Source organism: Carcharhinus amblyrhynchos, chromosome 15, assembly GCF_965287045.1.
Source record: "Carcharhinus amblyrhynchos chromosome 15, sCarAmb.v2.hapA, whole genome shotgun sequence".
NCBI lineage: Eukaryota > Metazoa > Chordata > Chondrichthyes > Carcharhiniformes > Carcharhinidae > Carcharhinus > Carcharhinus amblyrhynchos.
The window spans coordinates 20,277,440-20,292,256 of NC_137338.1; the positions used below are offsets into that span (position 1 = coordinate 20,277,440).

Genomic DNA, 14,817 nt, shown 5'->3' on the forward strand with positions numbered 1-14,817 from the left:
TGGTAGTATCACTGGACCAATAATTCTGAGACTCAGGCTAATGCCCAGGTTCAAATTCCACAGCATCTGGTGAAATTCAAATTCAGTATAAAGACCTGGAACTGAAATTTAGGCTCAGTAATTGTGGCCGTGAAATATCACTGGTCGTCATAAAAAACCCATCTGGTTCCCTGACATCCCTACCTGGTCTGGATTACAGATGACTCCAGACTCACAGCAATGTGGCTGACTCTTAACCACTCTCTGAAATGGTCTAGCAAGCCACTCATTTCAAGGGCAATTGTGGATTGGCAACATATGCTGACCTTGCTAACAATACTTGCATTGTACCAAAGAATAAAAAAAAAACACCCTGGAAAAGTTTTTAACCTCATATTCTATCCTTAATGCAAAGTGATAAGATTTACATGCACCCAGCATTTCCAATGTAATATGTGGACCACATTCCCTTCCTTATATTTACCTTTTATTATTTTTATTCATTAAGGCATTATACCTTGCACCGTCACTATACGTGGTTTATTAATAGGGAGTGCATAGGTGCAGGCTTGTCTGGTTATGAAAGTTTAGCAGGAAACCAGACAGCAAATGCATCTTACGCAAGTGCTGTTGGCTGGCAAAAATGTCTTCTTTATATTAAGTCTGTTTCACAAGCCAGCAAGTACAGAGTAAAAAGCCCTCAGCGCTCCCACAAGTGCTCATGCATTTCCTAGCAACAATTTCCCTTCATGTATTTTTGTCATTGAACAAACATCCAAAAAATTTGAAGAAAGAAAACCTCAATAATTATGTACACACAAGCATAGCCATCGCAAATACGAGAATCCACTTATGTGTGCACGAACCAATCAAAAAGGAAAAGCAGCAATGTGATAGTCATGCTTAAGTTTGTGGTATCAACAGTTGCGATTATAAGCGTTTTTTTCCCTCACACTTCAAATTTAATTTTCAAAATGAACATTTTAATTTATTTGTATTAACAATTTTGTTTTAAATGATAGTAAATATGGAGACATTTATGTTATAAGAATTCAGTCAACTACAGATGTAAGGGTCTCATGCCATGGATCTGAACTGTGTAACGTAAACGAGGTTAGGTTCTAGAAACTAATGGCATCACAGAGCCACAGCAATATTTTAGTGCTGGTATAGAGGAAATAACAAACAGCAGTCTGCTTTGCCATGTTTATTATCCATGCGTCTGTAACTAGAAGTGGAACCTTTAGAAACTTCAAAATGCAAAAGCACGAGTGATGCACATGGAGACAATTCTTAAAAGAAAATGTAGCAATATATGGCTCTAACTTACTCCATTTGCCAACTAATATCTGTCAAAATTTTGCCAATGACAGGGACAGTATCATTAAATGGGTTTCATCTGTTGACCAGATACATGACTGCAAATGAATGCACGAATCTCAGAATTCCACCATGCCGAGCAGATGATTATAATCAAATAATGTTTTATTTCATCTGCTTACTATTATCCTTCAACCAAGATAGTTGGAGGTGAACTCATGGGTAGGTACAAATTACAGCTAAGTGTTAATTGGCTCCTATGTTAAATCTGGACTGACATTTTCCAATACTAGATCACAATCTGGAGTAAATGGGTGTAGATTAGAGAGTCACAACTGATTATGATTCAGTTCTACTCTCTCAATTTTCACTTTTAGTACAGCTATAATAGCAAACATAATGCAATTGCCCCCATAACTTCCGCACCTGGAGTGGGGGGGTTTGGGGCAGACAGGAAGGGTTGTGAGGGGAGGGTGCCTCATGTGAGGCATGGCCTGGGTTTTAAATGGTTACTCTAAAGTCAGAAATAACTTATTTCTTTCTAACTCTTCATTACCAGGGTCAAACTGACAGAACGATCCCAAGTTAGTGATTTAATTTGTTCCTGTTGGATGGTTCCCAGCCTTATGGAATTGTCCAGGAAAGGTTAGTGCTTCTGGACAATTGCTGAGTAAACCTTGATAGGAACTTCCGAGAGGGATTCCCTAGCGATCACCCTAAATGCAGTGGTGGGGAAATCAGCAAGCTATAGGTCTACATATTTCACATAGTCATAACAGAGCAGGGTCATATAATGAAAAATATAATAGCTATGCATAAATCACAATTTAGCAAGGTCGTGATGTGTATGTGAAATTTGGACCAATGCATGGACTAGCCTCCACTAAAAAGTCCAGTTATTAAAATGAGCAAAAAAATGCACTAGAATTAAAATGGAGTCTTTTTTTCTGTTTCCATTCTTAATATCAAGTTTATATACATTCGAGTACAGTTCAATTGTAGTTTGTGACAGGCAAAACAGCAAAGCAGATTTTCTCACTACATGAATGTTCAAAATGGTAGTTCCTTGGTAGGTTGGGAGACTGCACAAAAATAAAAGTCTTGCATGAATGAATAATCAACATTTCCTTGTTGTATCGGGAGAGAACAATTTAACATTAAAAACATTCTCTTCTCCCGACTCTTCCCTTGCACCATTCCCATGATTTGCTCTTTTTCAAAAAAGATGTATGAACAGAAATAAGCTCCAGGCACAAAATCATCTTTGTGTAGACATGCCTAAACTGGTCTGGATTCATCGAGGTGTGTATTCAATTAGAGCGAATTAACAGTTTTTACTATTTGCTATAGTTGTGACACAGTTTTAATCTTAATATGTTCCAAAAGAGTTTTCTCATGGGTTCTAAAGTCGGTACACTGAAGATTAATTTTGCATTGACAATAACCAACTTTTATTGCAGAATGAAATATGTAGTTAAAATTCTCCTTCAATAATAGTGTATGCTTCAAAAGAATTACACCTGAAAATATTCTCGTGTCTGGTTACAGTGTGACCCACAGAATCCTGCTTATAGAGGTTCCACAAGGACTTTAGATGTTTGGCTTGGTACTTAACTGCCATTCACAACTTGCTGGTTCTGTCTGAAACAGTCTGACATTCTGTTTGAAATATAGCAATTCTATTTCAGAAGTATGACAGATATTGGGGACGTTTGGCTGGAGGAATGCAAATTTTCAGTAATGCGTTTGGCAGAATGTGCCTGTATTCCTAGTAGCAATCTTGCAACATCTAGCATTTATACAGTGCCTTCAAAGTAGTAAAAGCCCTAGGATGCTTCACAGAAGTGTAATCAGACAAAATAGATGAGTTAAAGGGCCAAAAGCTTGGTCAAAGATGCAGCTTTTAAGGAGCATCTTAAAAGGACAAGGCAAATGGTTCAGGAAGGGAATTCTAATAGATTTTTGAACTCTCGGGGTGTGAAGGAATCAAAAAGTATGGGGGTCGGCAGCAAAGTGTTATGGTCAAATGTTGGTCAGAATCTAAGCAGAAGCGCGCCTTTCTTGAACACCAGTGTGGCATTTGTAACTTTCCAATTCACTGAGATAATTCCAGAATCTAGTGAATTTTGGGAAATTACAAGCAATGCATTGACTATTTCCGCAGCCACTTTTTTTAAAGCCCTAGGGTACAGGCCATCAGGTCCAGAGGTTTTGTCTGTATTTGGTTCCATTCATTTTAACCATATCCTTTTCTACGAATAGTACTTACATTGTGCATCGTTTCCTTCTATTTGCAGAACTTGTTCAAATCTGCTGCTCCTTCACCCCAACTCCTCCATCCCCTATTATAATTTCTCCTGCCTCAATTTCTAAAGGAACCCACATATAATTTCTCTACTCTCTTTCATACAAACTTGTAGAAGCTCTTATGGTCTATTTTTATTTTGTTTACTCTCATTCTATTTTCTGCCTCTTTCAATTTTTTGGTCTGGTTTCTAAAACTCATCCAATCCTCGTGTTTACTATTCAACTGGGAAATGAGACAAGCCACTTCTTTTAAGTCATAGAATCATAGGATAGAATCATAAAATCCTACAGTGCAGAAGGAGGCCATTCAGCTCATCAAGTCTGCACCAGCCACAATCCCAGCCAGGCTCTATCCCATAGCCCCATGCATTTACCCTAGCTAGTCCCTTCTGACACTAAGGGATGATTTAGCACGGCAATCCTCCTCTCGCACATCTTTGGACTGAGGGGGGAAACCGGAGCAGACTCGGGGTGAATGTGAGTGACCCAAGCTGGGAATCGAACCAAGATCCCCGGCGCTAAGATAACAGTGCTAACCATGGTGCCATCGTATTGCCCTAATCTTTCCTTAATCTCTATTTAGCAGTTAATGGACCACTACTCAGCTATAGTTTTTTAAAATTTCTCAATGGATTGGTATCACAATGGTAGATGGATGAAAGTTTGTGGTGAAGTTACCCAGGGGTCAGTATTGGGATCTTACTGTTCCTGATCACTACAGATGATCTAGATCTTGGTGTGCAGGGGACAATTTCAAAGTTTGGAGATGACATGAATCTTGGAGGCATTATAAACAGAGAAAGAAGTGTAGAACTTCTGAACAACAGAGACAAGTTTGTGGAACAGGCAGACAGGTGACAGATGACAGATGAAGTTCAATGTGAAGAAGTGTTAAGTAATGCATTTTGGTAGGAAGATCATGAACAGACTATATAAAACATGAGGTACAATTCTTAAGGGGGTACACAAGCAGAGGGACTAGATGCACAGATCATTGAAGATAATAGGTGGAGAGTTAATAAAGCATACAATTTTATTAGTAGGGTATGCAGTACAACAACAAGGTAGTTAAACTGAACTCATATAGGTTAGACCCCAGCTAGAATACAGCATAGTACCCAGAAACGTACAGGATGTGCATGTACTGGAAAGAAAGAGGTTTACAAGAATAGTTCCAGGGATGAGAAATTTTAGTTAAGAGGATAGATTGACGAACTTGGGACTGTTCTCTTTGAGGAGAAGGCAGCCAGGAGGAGATTTGATAGCAAGTTTGCAGATGACACCAAGATGGCAGGATTGGCGGATACTGAGGAAGATTGTCAGGTGACACAGCAGGATATAGATAGGTTGGTATACTGGGCAGATAGATGGCAGATGGAATTTAATCCTGACAAATGCGAGGTGATGTATTTTGGAAGGAATAATGCAGGGAGGAGTTACATGATAAAAGGTAGACCAATTAAGAGTATAGAAATGCAGAGGGACCTGGGAGTGCAAGTGCACAAGTCTCTGAAGGTGTCAACACAGGTGGAGAAGGTTGCAAAGAAAGCTTATGGAATGCTAGCCTTTATAGGAAGAGGTATAGAGCACAAGAGCTGTCGTCTAATGCTTCAGTTGTACAGAATGTTGGTTAGACCGCATTTGGAGTACTACGTCCAGTTCTGGTCACCTTACTACTGGAAGGATGTGGAGACCCTGGAGAGAGTGCAGAGGAGGTTTACCAGGATGCTGCCTGGTATGGAAGGACTGGGTTATGAGGAAAGATTGGGAAAACTGGGGCTCTTTTCCTTAGAAAGACGGAGATTAAGGGGGGATCTGATAGAGATGTATAAAATAATGAAGGGTATAGATAGAGTCAACAGTGGCAGGCTTTTCCCTAGATTGGGGACAACTATCACGAGAGGTCACGATCTAAGGGGGAGGGGGGAGAAGTATAATTTCGATACTAGAGGAAGGTTTTTCACACAGGGGGTCGTGGGGGTATGGAATGCGCTACCAAGTAAGGTGGTGGAGGCAGGCACTCTGGACTTGTTTAAGGTTTACTTAGATAGGCACATGAGTGAAACAGGGATGGAGGGTTATATAAGATGGTTTTAAAAAGGGACAGAGCCTTGGGTCGATACTGGAAATGTAATAGCATATGTTAATGTTTTGTCTCTTTAATCCACAGGTGTCGGTCCACCTTGTTGCCAAACGAGGGGCATGCACACGGTGGGTCGTGCGTGGGCTGCTCTTGGATGTTTCGAGAGTGGCCTAGTACTTCATGTCGATGTGTGTGCTTAAACCTGGACCAGCAGACGTGCACCACAACAGCTCAGTGACAATCACTGCTAGCTGTGCAGATACATGGATTTGGGCCAGTGTCTGTGGGAGTTTGCACATTCTCCCTGTGGTTGCGTGGGTTTCCTGCCACACCCCAAAGATGTGCTCTTAGGCTGATTGGTGTACCAAATTGACCCTACACTATTCTCCCCTGAATCTGGCTACAGTAGAGGTACCATTCGCATACACACGGGGCAAGGTAGGTGTAAGAAAATGCTTTAAAATGGTGGTGCGGGCTCATTGGGCCGAAGGGCCTGTTTCCCATGCCGGGTTGTTCTTTGTTCTTAAACATTCAATATTTTGAGGGAGCAATTATTCCTGCCTGCAGGCTATGGGAAAAAGGCAAGGAAGTAGCACGAGGTGATTTGCTCGTGCACACAGCCAGCAAACATAACCAACCTCCTTCTGTTCTTTCACCATTCCAATGGTCCTAAGTATATGTCAAGTGACATCCGGTCACAATACGCTATGACAGTAATTTTGGCAGAGTGTCAGTATGGAGGAGGCGGGGGCAAGTATTTTAAATATAATCAATTTAACATTTCTAGCATAAAAGCAAAACCTCCATTCTCAACTCCATTTTTCCACTTTCCATTCTAGTTCTCCTTCCTGCTGCATCCCCCCCAAGCCCCCAGGGTGACTGTCACATTCCTCAGGCAGTCCTTTAACAATCTGTACCTCTGTTCTGTCATTCACAGATTCTGATCACTTAATGGACACTTTTTAGCACCTTCTTAGCCCTCTGTATCCTTACTTACATTCCCTTTGTCTCATTCCACCGATACCCCTCCCCTACACCCTTACAGTACAAATTTCTGCCAATTCTATTTGCTCTCGGATCATCCAGACCCAAAACACTGGCTCTATTCTCTCCCTACAGAAGCTGTCAGACCTGTTGAGGTTTTCCAGTATTTTCTGTTTTTGTTTAAAATTTCTAGTATTAGCTAAACATATTTCACTGCTGGTTAGATAGATTATCATGCTGCAAGAGAAAGTAGAATTAATGAAGGAGTAAATGAAACCCTGTGTCAGGATCTATAACAATTCTTCAATCCAATTAGAAACATTGCCATTTCAATTCATGGATAGCTTAGGCCCTTAAGTTTGAGCTATTCTGTGGCAAGTCCAAAGTTGGCTTGATTTGAACTTCTGTCACATTTTAAATTGTGCTTCTGTCAGAGTGTTACAATAAGCATCTTCCTTTTTGAATGTATATACCCATATCCTTAGCGGGTATGAGCATGCGCGAGTATCATCGGTAGGGTGGGCTTTCATGAGTTTTAGTCATACCACAAGGGGCCTGTGTAATTAGCTGCCTCCAGTTCTCAGTCTGTGCTGTACTGTCTTTCAATATTTTTATAAGTAAAGATTGAATATCACAACACATGACTACATTTTTGTGGCGAAGTTACCACTTTTGCTTTCAGTTGCCCATTTTCAACGCTGAAAAAACAATTTTCTTCAGTAATTTCTCATCACTTTTATGACTAGAGATCAGTCATATCACTCTTGCAATCCCATAACTGAATATTTGTCTCAGGTCTCAGTGATCAGAATTGAATAGGTGGTGGAACAGGTAATGAAAGGCTTGATGTTTGAGGAATGTTTTGAGGACTTTGGGTCTGTACTCAATGAGATCTCTCATCATCCTTCTAAACTCCATTGAAACTTACAGAATACGAAAAGGCCCAGTTGTGGACAAGATGTTTTCATTAGTAGGAAAGACTAGGATCTGGATGGCATAGCCTCAGAACTGAGATCAGGAGGAATTTCTTCAGCCAGAGGCTGGTGAATCTGTGCAATTCATGCCACAAAAGACTGTGGAGGCCAGGTTATTGAGTGTAGTTATGACAGAGCAAGACAGGTTCTTAATTGGTATGGGGACCATTGATAGGTTGGGAAATTAAAGGTTTCAGGGAAAAGGCGTGAGAATGGTTTTGAGAAACATATTAGCCATGATTGGTGGAGCAGACTTGATGGGCCAAATGGCCCAATTCTGCTCCAATATTTTATGGTCAAATTTAAGCACCGTCTCCACCTCTGTTTAGCAAGAATGCTCCACATTTTCTTTGTTTTTGCTTTCTACTTTACTACAACTGGATACATTGAATGACAAGTCCATTAAGTAGAGCTTTTTCCAATTTTACCCTCAAGCTATTCACAGCACAGAATGATTTTGCCTCAGTTTTTTTTTCCAACATATGCATTTGCACATGTCTGTATTAAATTTCATCTGCATTGCTTCACTCGCAATGCAGTTAGAAGGCATGGAAACCTTGAAAAAAGAAACTTACTCCATGATGGTGTTGATTCTCTGCAACATGAAGAGATGCAAAGTTACCACACAACTGACGAAAACAGCATCACATTAACTTGGAGTCAAGTTTATGAGAGTAATCACAGCACAATTTTGACAGAATTTGTCAACCAGTCCGAAGATGTGCAGGTTGGGTGGATTGGCCATGTTAAATTGTCCCTTAGTGTCCAAGATGTGTAGGTTAGGGAGATTGGTCATGGTAAATGTCCAGGCGTTTCAGGGTTAGGGGGTTAGGCGGGGGAATTGGGTGTGGGTGGGCTGCTGTTTTGGAGAATTGGTTCAAACTTGATAGGCTGAACTACAGGGATTCTATAAAACTGGCCCTAAAAGATCTGAACATTTTAAGCAATTGTGCCCTGAAGCACTTCCAGTCATTTTTGTGATCTTTTATTCTGGTTCAATATTCAATTCATCCACAAGCCCGACTACATCCAGAGTGAATGCGAGAAATTCCACCAATTCCTCTGCACAATGCTCTTCAGATTGCACTAATGCTTTACAAGTCTTCTCAAAGCATAAAATATTTAATCTGGAGGGATTGACTTTTGTTCACCAATAAAACTATTGAATGGTTTAGGACAGCTTTTCAAAAAAAAAAGTCACCACCTGGAGGACTGGACACCCTAATCAGAAATGATCAGGGTATTTATTTAGCATTTTTGGTGATAAACCTTTTTTGAGCTTTGTTAAAAGACACTGCACTACACCACTTCAAAATATGTCAAGGAAGACCTTCTGAGGTAGAGGGAAAAGAAAACAATTATGTTCAAATTATGATTCACTGGTTACGATTAACAGGAATTCAAACTGTAGTCAAAGCAAAGCAGCTTGGGTACAAAGCATAAATTCTCTCCTCATATTCATATTTCTATATTTCCACAAGAAACAGCTGCTTAAATGATTGACCTTTTTAAAATGGCAGCCAATTAAGAAAAGGTGCCAGTCCACACTGAACTGATGTAGTTGCTCAACGTATTTAATCCCAAAGTCAACATCTAAGCACGGATCCTATCTGACAGGAAAAATCCCTAGTTCGTTGCTATAATTCTGTTCACAGTGGTGAGTGATTAAGCTCATACAGTTGAGCCATAATTCAGCCAACCCCTCATCTTTTCATTGTATTTTGCCATACACTCACCTTCTTTTGTGAATGTTGACGTAAATGTTAATTTTTACACCACACATGAAACTTCTCATTTGCTGAGAGGAGGAACGTTTAGCTCAATTTCCCGAGCACTTTCTTACGCCCTATGCTACATGATAGCAAAGAGACAGCAAAGGCCTGAATAGGTACCTTCAAAGAAAGAGCGAGAATTGAAAGTAATGTTGAAGACATTTTCCTTTCATTGCTGTCCCCTCACCTGAGTACTGCAGTCCATACTGTGGCTGGGCCTGTGGCTGCTGTGGCTGCTGAGGTGCATATCCCGGTTGCTGGTATTGCTGATACATTTGACCTATTCAACAAAAACGACGGAAATCATACATCAGCATGACAAAGTTATGCATTATTATAAAATGCTCACACAAAAACTTGAATATGATTTGTTCAGGTGAAAGAAAATATAACATTTTAGTTTAAAATCATTCAATCGCATAGGGCTTTCATTTCAAATGCAGCCTCTACTAGCCGAGGAGGACAACAACCTTTTTCACACTGCACCCACATCTCAATCAATGAATTACAAAGGAAGTAACCGAAAGAGAAAATGCTGGAAAATCTCAACAGGTCTGGCAGCATCTGTAATGAAAAAAAAAGCTCATGCTGTGAGTCCAGGTGACCCTTTGGACTTGAAACATCAACTCTTTTCTCTCCTTACAGATGCTGTCAGGTCTGCTGAGAATTTTCAGCGTTTTCTCTTTTAGTTTCAGATTCCAGCATCTACTGTAATTTGCTTTTATACATATATCTGGGACATGCTCGTTCCTATACTCAAGGCAAACTCTGTAGACACAAAACATCCCAAATGTTACCTAACAAACTAATAGGTTTGATTTTTCATCACAATTCTAAATGCAACCTGAAAACTATGAAGCTTTTCTAATCAACTAAAATTAAAGGGGGAATGAAAAACATCTGATGCTATTTTCTTCAACACTCCATACCTAGGAGAATAAATATAATTTTCTTTGGTAATTTCTGGAAAGTACAATGCCAATTTTAAATTTAATAGCAAAACCAGATAGGGCTCAACCTACCCACGAAGTGAAGCAAGTGAGATTCTTTGGACATGGTAGTCGTGTAGCATTTCGGTTTACTCTTGTATGGATTCTAACTCCACCACGGTGTCAAATGTAATTTACAAAGGTGTTTAGGAACATAGAAGCAGCACTAAGTTATTCAGTCCTTCAAGCCTGCTCTACTATTCAATAAGATGATGGTTGATCCTCGACTCCCTTGCCTAACTAAATCTGTCCAACTACCTTGAACTTAATGACCCAGCCTCCATTACTTTCCAGGAAAGAGAATTCCACACACCAACAAACCTTTGGGAGAAAAAGTCTCTCTCATTCAATATCTTAAAGAGGCAATCTCTTATTTTTAAACTACGTCCCCGAGTTTTAGTCTCCACAAGAGGAAACATCTTCCAGGTATCAAGTTGCCTCAGGATCTTGTATGCTTCAATAAGGTCACTTCTCATTCTTCTAAACTTCAATGAGTATAAGCTTAACCTGCTCAACCTTCACAAGACAACTCCTTCATCCCAGGAATGAATCCAGCAAAACCCCTCTGAACTGCTTCTAAAGCAATTATATATTTTTTGAGGAGGCCAAAGCTGCATAAAGTACTCTAGATATGGTCTCACCAAGGCCCTGTACGGCTGTAGTAAAACTTCCCCACTTTCATATTATATTCCTCTTGCCATTAGCGGCAAAATGTTATTTGCCTTCCTAATCACTTGCTGCACCTACTTACTAACTTTATGTGATTGATATGCCAAGACATAGGGATCCCTCTACGCCACCAAGTACCATGATCTTTCTCCACTTGATTAGTATACTGCTGTGCTATTCTTCCTGCAAAAGTGAACAAGTTCACGTTGACCTGGAGCCTGTAGCCTTTTTAAACCTACCTTAGTTTCTTCAATTTCAGAATTGATATTCTTCTTTCCTCAGTTGTAAAATATTTATCTTTTCAACTGTGAGGAAAGAACGCTGCACAGATCTCTTCTGTGCAGAGTTCAAGTTGCAACCAGGCTAGAGGCAAGTAGTGTCAATAAGGTTTTGCATGACTGAAACTTGAACTCTGTTACCAGTATCAAATCAGTACCTGTGGTGCAAATTCATCCTTAAAATGTAACAAAAATGTGTCACCTGCATTCCTATCCATGTATAAATAAACAAACCTACACAGGTCTTTCCCATATTTTTACCTAAAATTTCACAAAATCTAATGCTCATTTATCCAACAGGATGAGATGAATTGCTCAGAAATATCATTAATTGGTTTAATTGCAACAGTCTAATTAGTGGTATGTAGGAGGAATGACAGATTAAAAGCACCATGATCGGTCTTGTCCTGGATTAATCAAAATCTTATAACTGTTCTCAAAGTGCTGAATTTCTTTTTCACGCCTCAAAGCCCTAAAATAAGCTGAATTCAACCAGTCAGAGTCTGCAGCAAGTGGTAAGAGAACCAACACAAGGTAGAAAAGCCTTCCTGACCTTGTCCTTGCCAATGTGGCTGTTGGTGATACATTTGTACCTGACATTTAGCCATATTAAATTCCATCCTCCACTGCTGCAGTTTGCTTAATTTGTTTAGATTTTCTGACTGACATCTCAGTCCATAGACCCATAGTTGGGCACAAATGTGAGGCAGGATTTGGTGTCCTGGTCCCGTTGGTGTCAACAAGGTTTCCCATCGAATGCACCTTTTGCCACTGTGAAACTGGTACTGTCAGCAGAATCAGAAGGTCCCACCAGCATTAATGGCTAGAAAGTTTTGTCAATGAGTTATCATAGAATCCCCACAGTACAAAAGGAGATCATAGGACCCATCGAACCTGCACCGACCACAATCCCACCCAGCCCCCACGCCGGTTACCTCATGCATTTGCTCTGTTAATTCCCCTGACACTAGGGTCAATCTAGCATGGCCAATGCCCCTAACCCACACATTTTTGGACTGTGGGAGGAAACCCATGCAACACAAGGAAAACACACAAACTCCACACGAGGCTGGATTTGAACTGGGACCCTGGTGCTGTGAGGCAGCAGCACGAGGGCATGCTGCCCTAGTTTTTACATTACCAGAAGCTAGCAGATGTTTAAGTAAACCTAGGAATAAAACACTTCACCTATATTATGTGAATGCGTGCAAGACGTTCTATTTAAAATTACTGAATGTGTTTAAAATGATGCTGTTGTTGCCATATTTGTGGTTAGTCAGCAATTTCTAATGGACAACGCTGCCATAAAGGCAGAAAATTTTCACACATTAAGAAGAAAATATCTCCAGCATTGTCAGAACAAAGGTGCTTCAACAGAATCCAAAATCTTTTCTAACCAGAAACAGTCATCCATCTGTCATCAAGTGCTCACTAGTTCCATTCAAATTTCCAAGCTTTCTTACTGAAACAGCCAGCAGTGTTTCCATACACTCAGCACATAAATCCTTCCAAAAATAAAGTAGTACCAAGCATTACCAAGCTTTTCCTCTAATTTATTTCTCATTCATCTTTAAGTCTGAACCTTGCAATATGTGGAAAATAAAGTCTATCATGAGATTTCTGACATATGAGGATTGGTAACAAAACGCTTCAATATGTTGTTATCTGCAATACCATGCACTTGAGCCTATAAAAGCTGCAAGAATTTCAAAACATCGGCTAGTTTTTAACTGTCGCTGGAAAATTACAAAATTTCAGCAAACTTATAGAAATGATTATAAGAGGCATGGAAAAAAAATCAAAAGGAGATACAAATACCAGCATTATTTTTACTGGATTTAAGGTAATTAAAACACCAAATTTAAAATACAATAGTGCTTTTTGTGGCCTCTTCTATGGAATACAGTTCTAATCAGCTACCAGTTTCTATTCTCTTCCACTTAATTTGATTCCTTGCAGCTCTCACTGTTGATTCACCCCCAAACATTTACGCTTCAGTAACACTGCAGAGTCTTCAAACTTTTACTTGTGAAACTCTCTCCTGATTGTCTAACGCCAGTTGTTTTATCTGCATTATTTTTCAGCCCTCAGCTCCATGCCTTTGACACTCGGAAAGCTGGAGAAGCTTTCTTAACCTGTGGAGGAGTCCAGTATAAAGGTAATACATACAATAGCCATTAATAAGTAAAGAATGAGAGAAATTCTTTAGAGTGGTATGGATCTCACTGGTTGAAACAGGCATCATTTTTACTTTCAGGCAAAAAGTTGACAGATACCTGAGGGAGAAGGGAATCGAGGGTTCTAAAGGCAGGATGTTATTGGAGTAGGAGAAAAGAGATGTTTAAAACCTTACTAAGATTCAGTTTATTGATTGAAAAGGCTTCCACAACTATCTACTTATTCTTAAGATTAAAATAAATTGTACAGAACTTGCATCAAACAATACCAAGCACATTTTGAATGTTAGGATTAACAATTATAGATTCCCTACAGTGCAGGAGGTGTCCATTCTGCCCAGAGAGTCTCCAATGACAACAATCCCACCCTGTCCTTTTCGCCATATATCTACACTGCTAATCCCCCTGACACTAAGGGACAATGTACCATGGCCAATCAACCTAACCTGCACATCTTTGGATTGTGAAAGGAAACCAGAGCACCCGGAGGAAACCCACATAGACACGAGTAGAACAATGATGTAGGTTGGCCCAAAATGTTCAGCCACTAAGTCCAACATTGATTGAAAGTAGATCTTGTGTAAAATGGCTGCTGAGAAAGTAATGTCATGATGTTAGGAGACAAAAAGCATAGAAATGATTGTCCTGCTGAGGAAGAGGGTTTTATTTTCAATGATGAGAACCAGCCTTTCTAAGTCAACCCACACTAGTTTTTATCCAAATAGAGGAGATAATAAGTTGTAGATTCAGACATCTTAGAAGAACTTGTACACTTCATGTTATCAGACAACCTAAAGTGCTTTGCAACCAAGTGCAGTCACTGACTACTGCAATGTAGGAAAATACTGCAAGTAAACTATACACACAAGATCCTACCAATAACAGCAAGACAAATCATGAGATAATTTTTTTTATTGACATTAGTTGAGGGATAAATACTGGCCAAGGCAACAGTCTTCAAATGTTTCCAAATTGAACTTTATGTTTACCTAGGGTTCAGACTAGCCTCAACTGAATGCCTCATATAATAATGTACTTCTAATCGTGCAGTGTACTGCTCAGAACTAAAAGTCTAGATTAGGTGCTGAAGTCTCTACAATAGCACATGAACCACCTGACTCAAAAGATGACAATGCACCACTGAACCACTGCTTACAAGACTTATTCTTATCACAGTGGCATTGTATACAGGGTAGTGGAGGTATGCACTCTACGAGTACCCTCTTTATTTGTATTTCACCTGTGATTGTTTTATTTAAATTATTAAAATATATTTTATTATAAA

At 39.7% G+C, this 14,817-nt stretch overlaps 1 protein-coding gene across 1 annotated transcript in view; it reads right to left on the reverse strand.

Annotated features, from left to right (window-relative positions):
* tfg (trafficking from ER to golgi regulator) overlaps positions 1–14,817 on the reverse strand; it is a 149,490-nt gene that overhangs the window by 2,603 nt on the left and 132,070 nt on the right. The window contains exon 7 of the mRNA XM_080203545.1: positions 9,607–9,699. Within this exon, the coding sequence (XP_080059671.1) occupies positions 9,607–9,699 (93 nt within the window). The remainder of the gene's footprint in view (positions 1–9,606; positions 9,700–14,817) is intronic.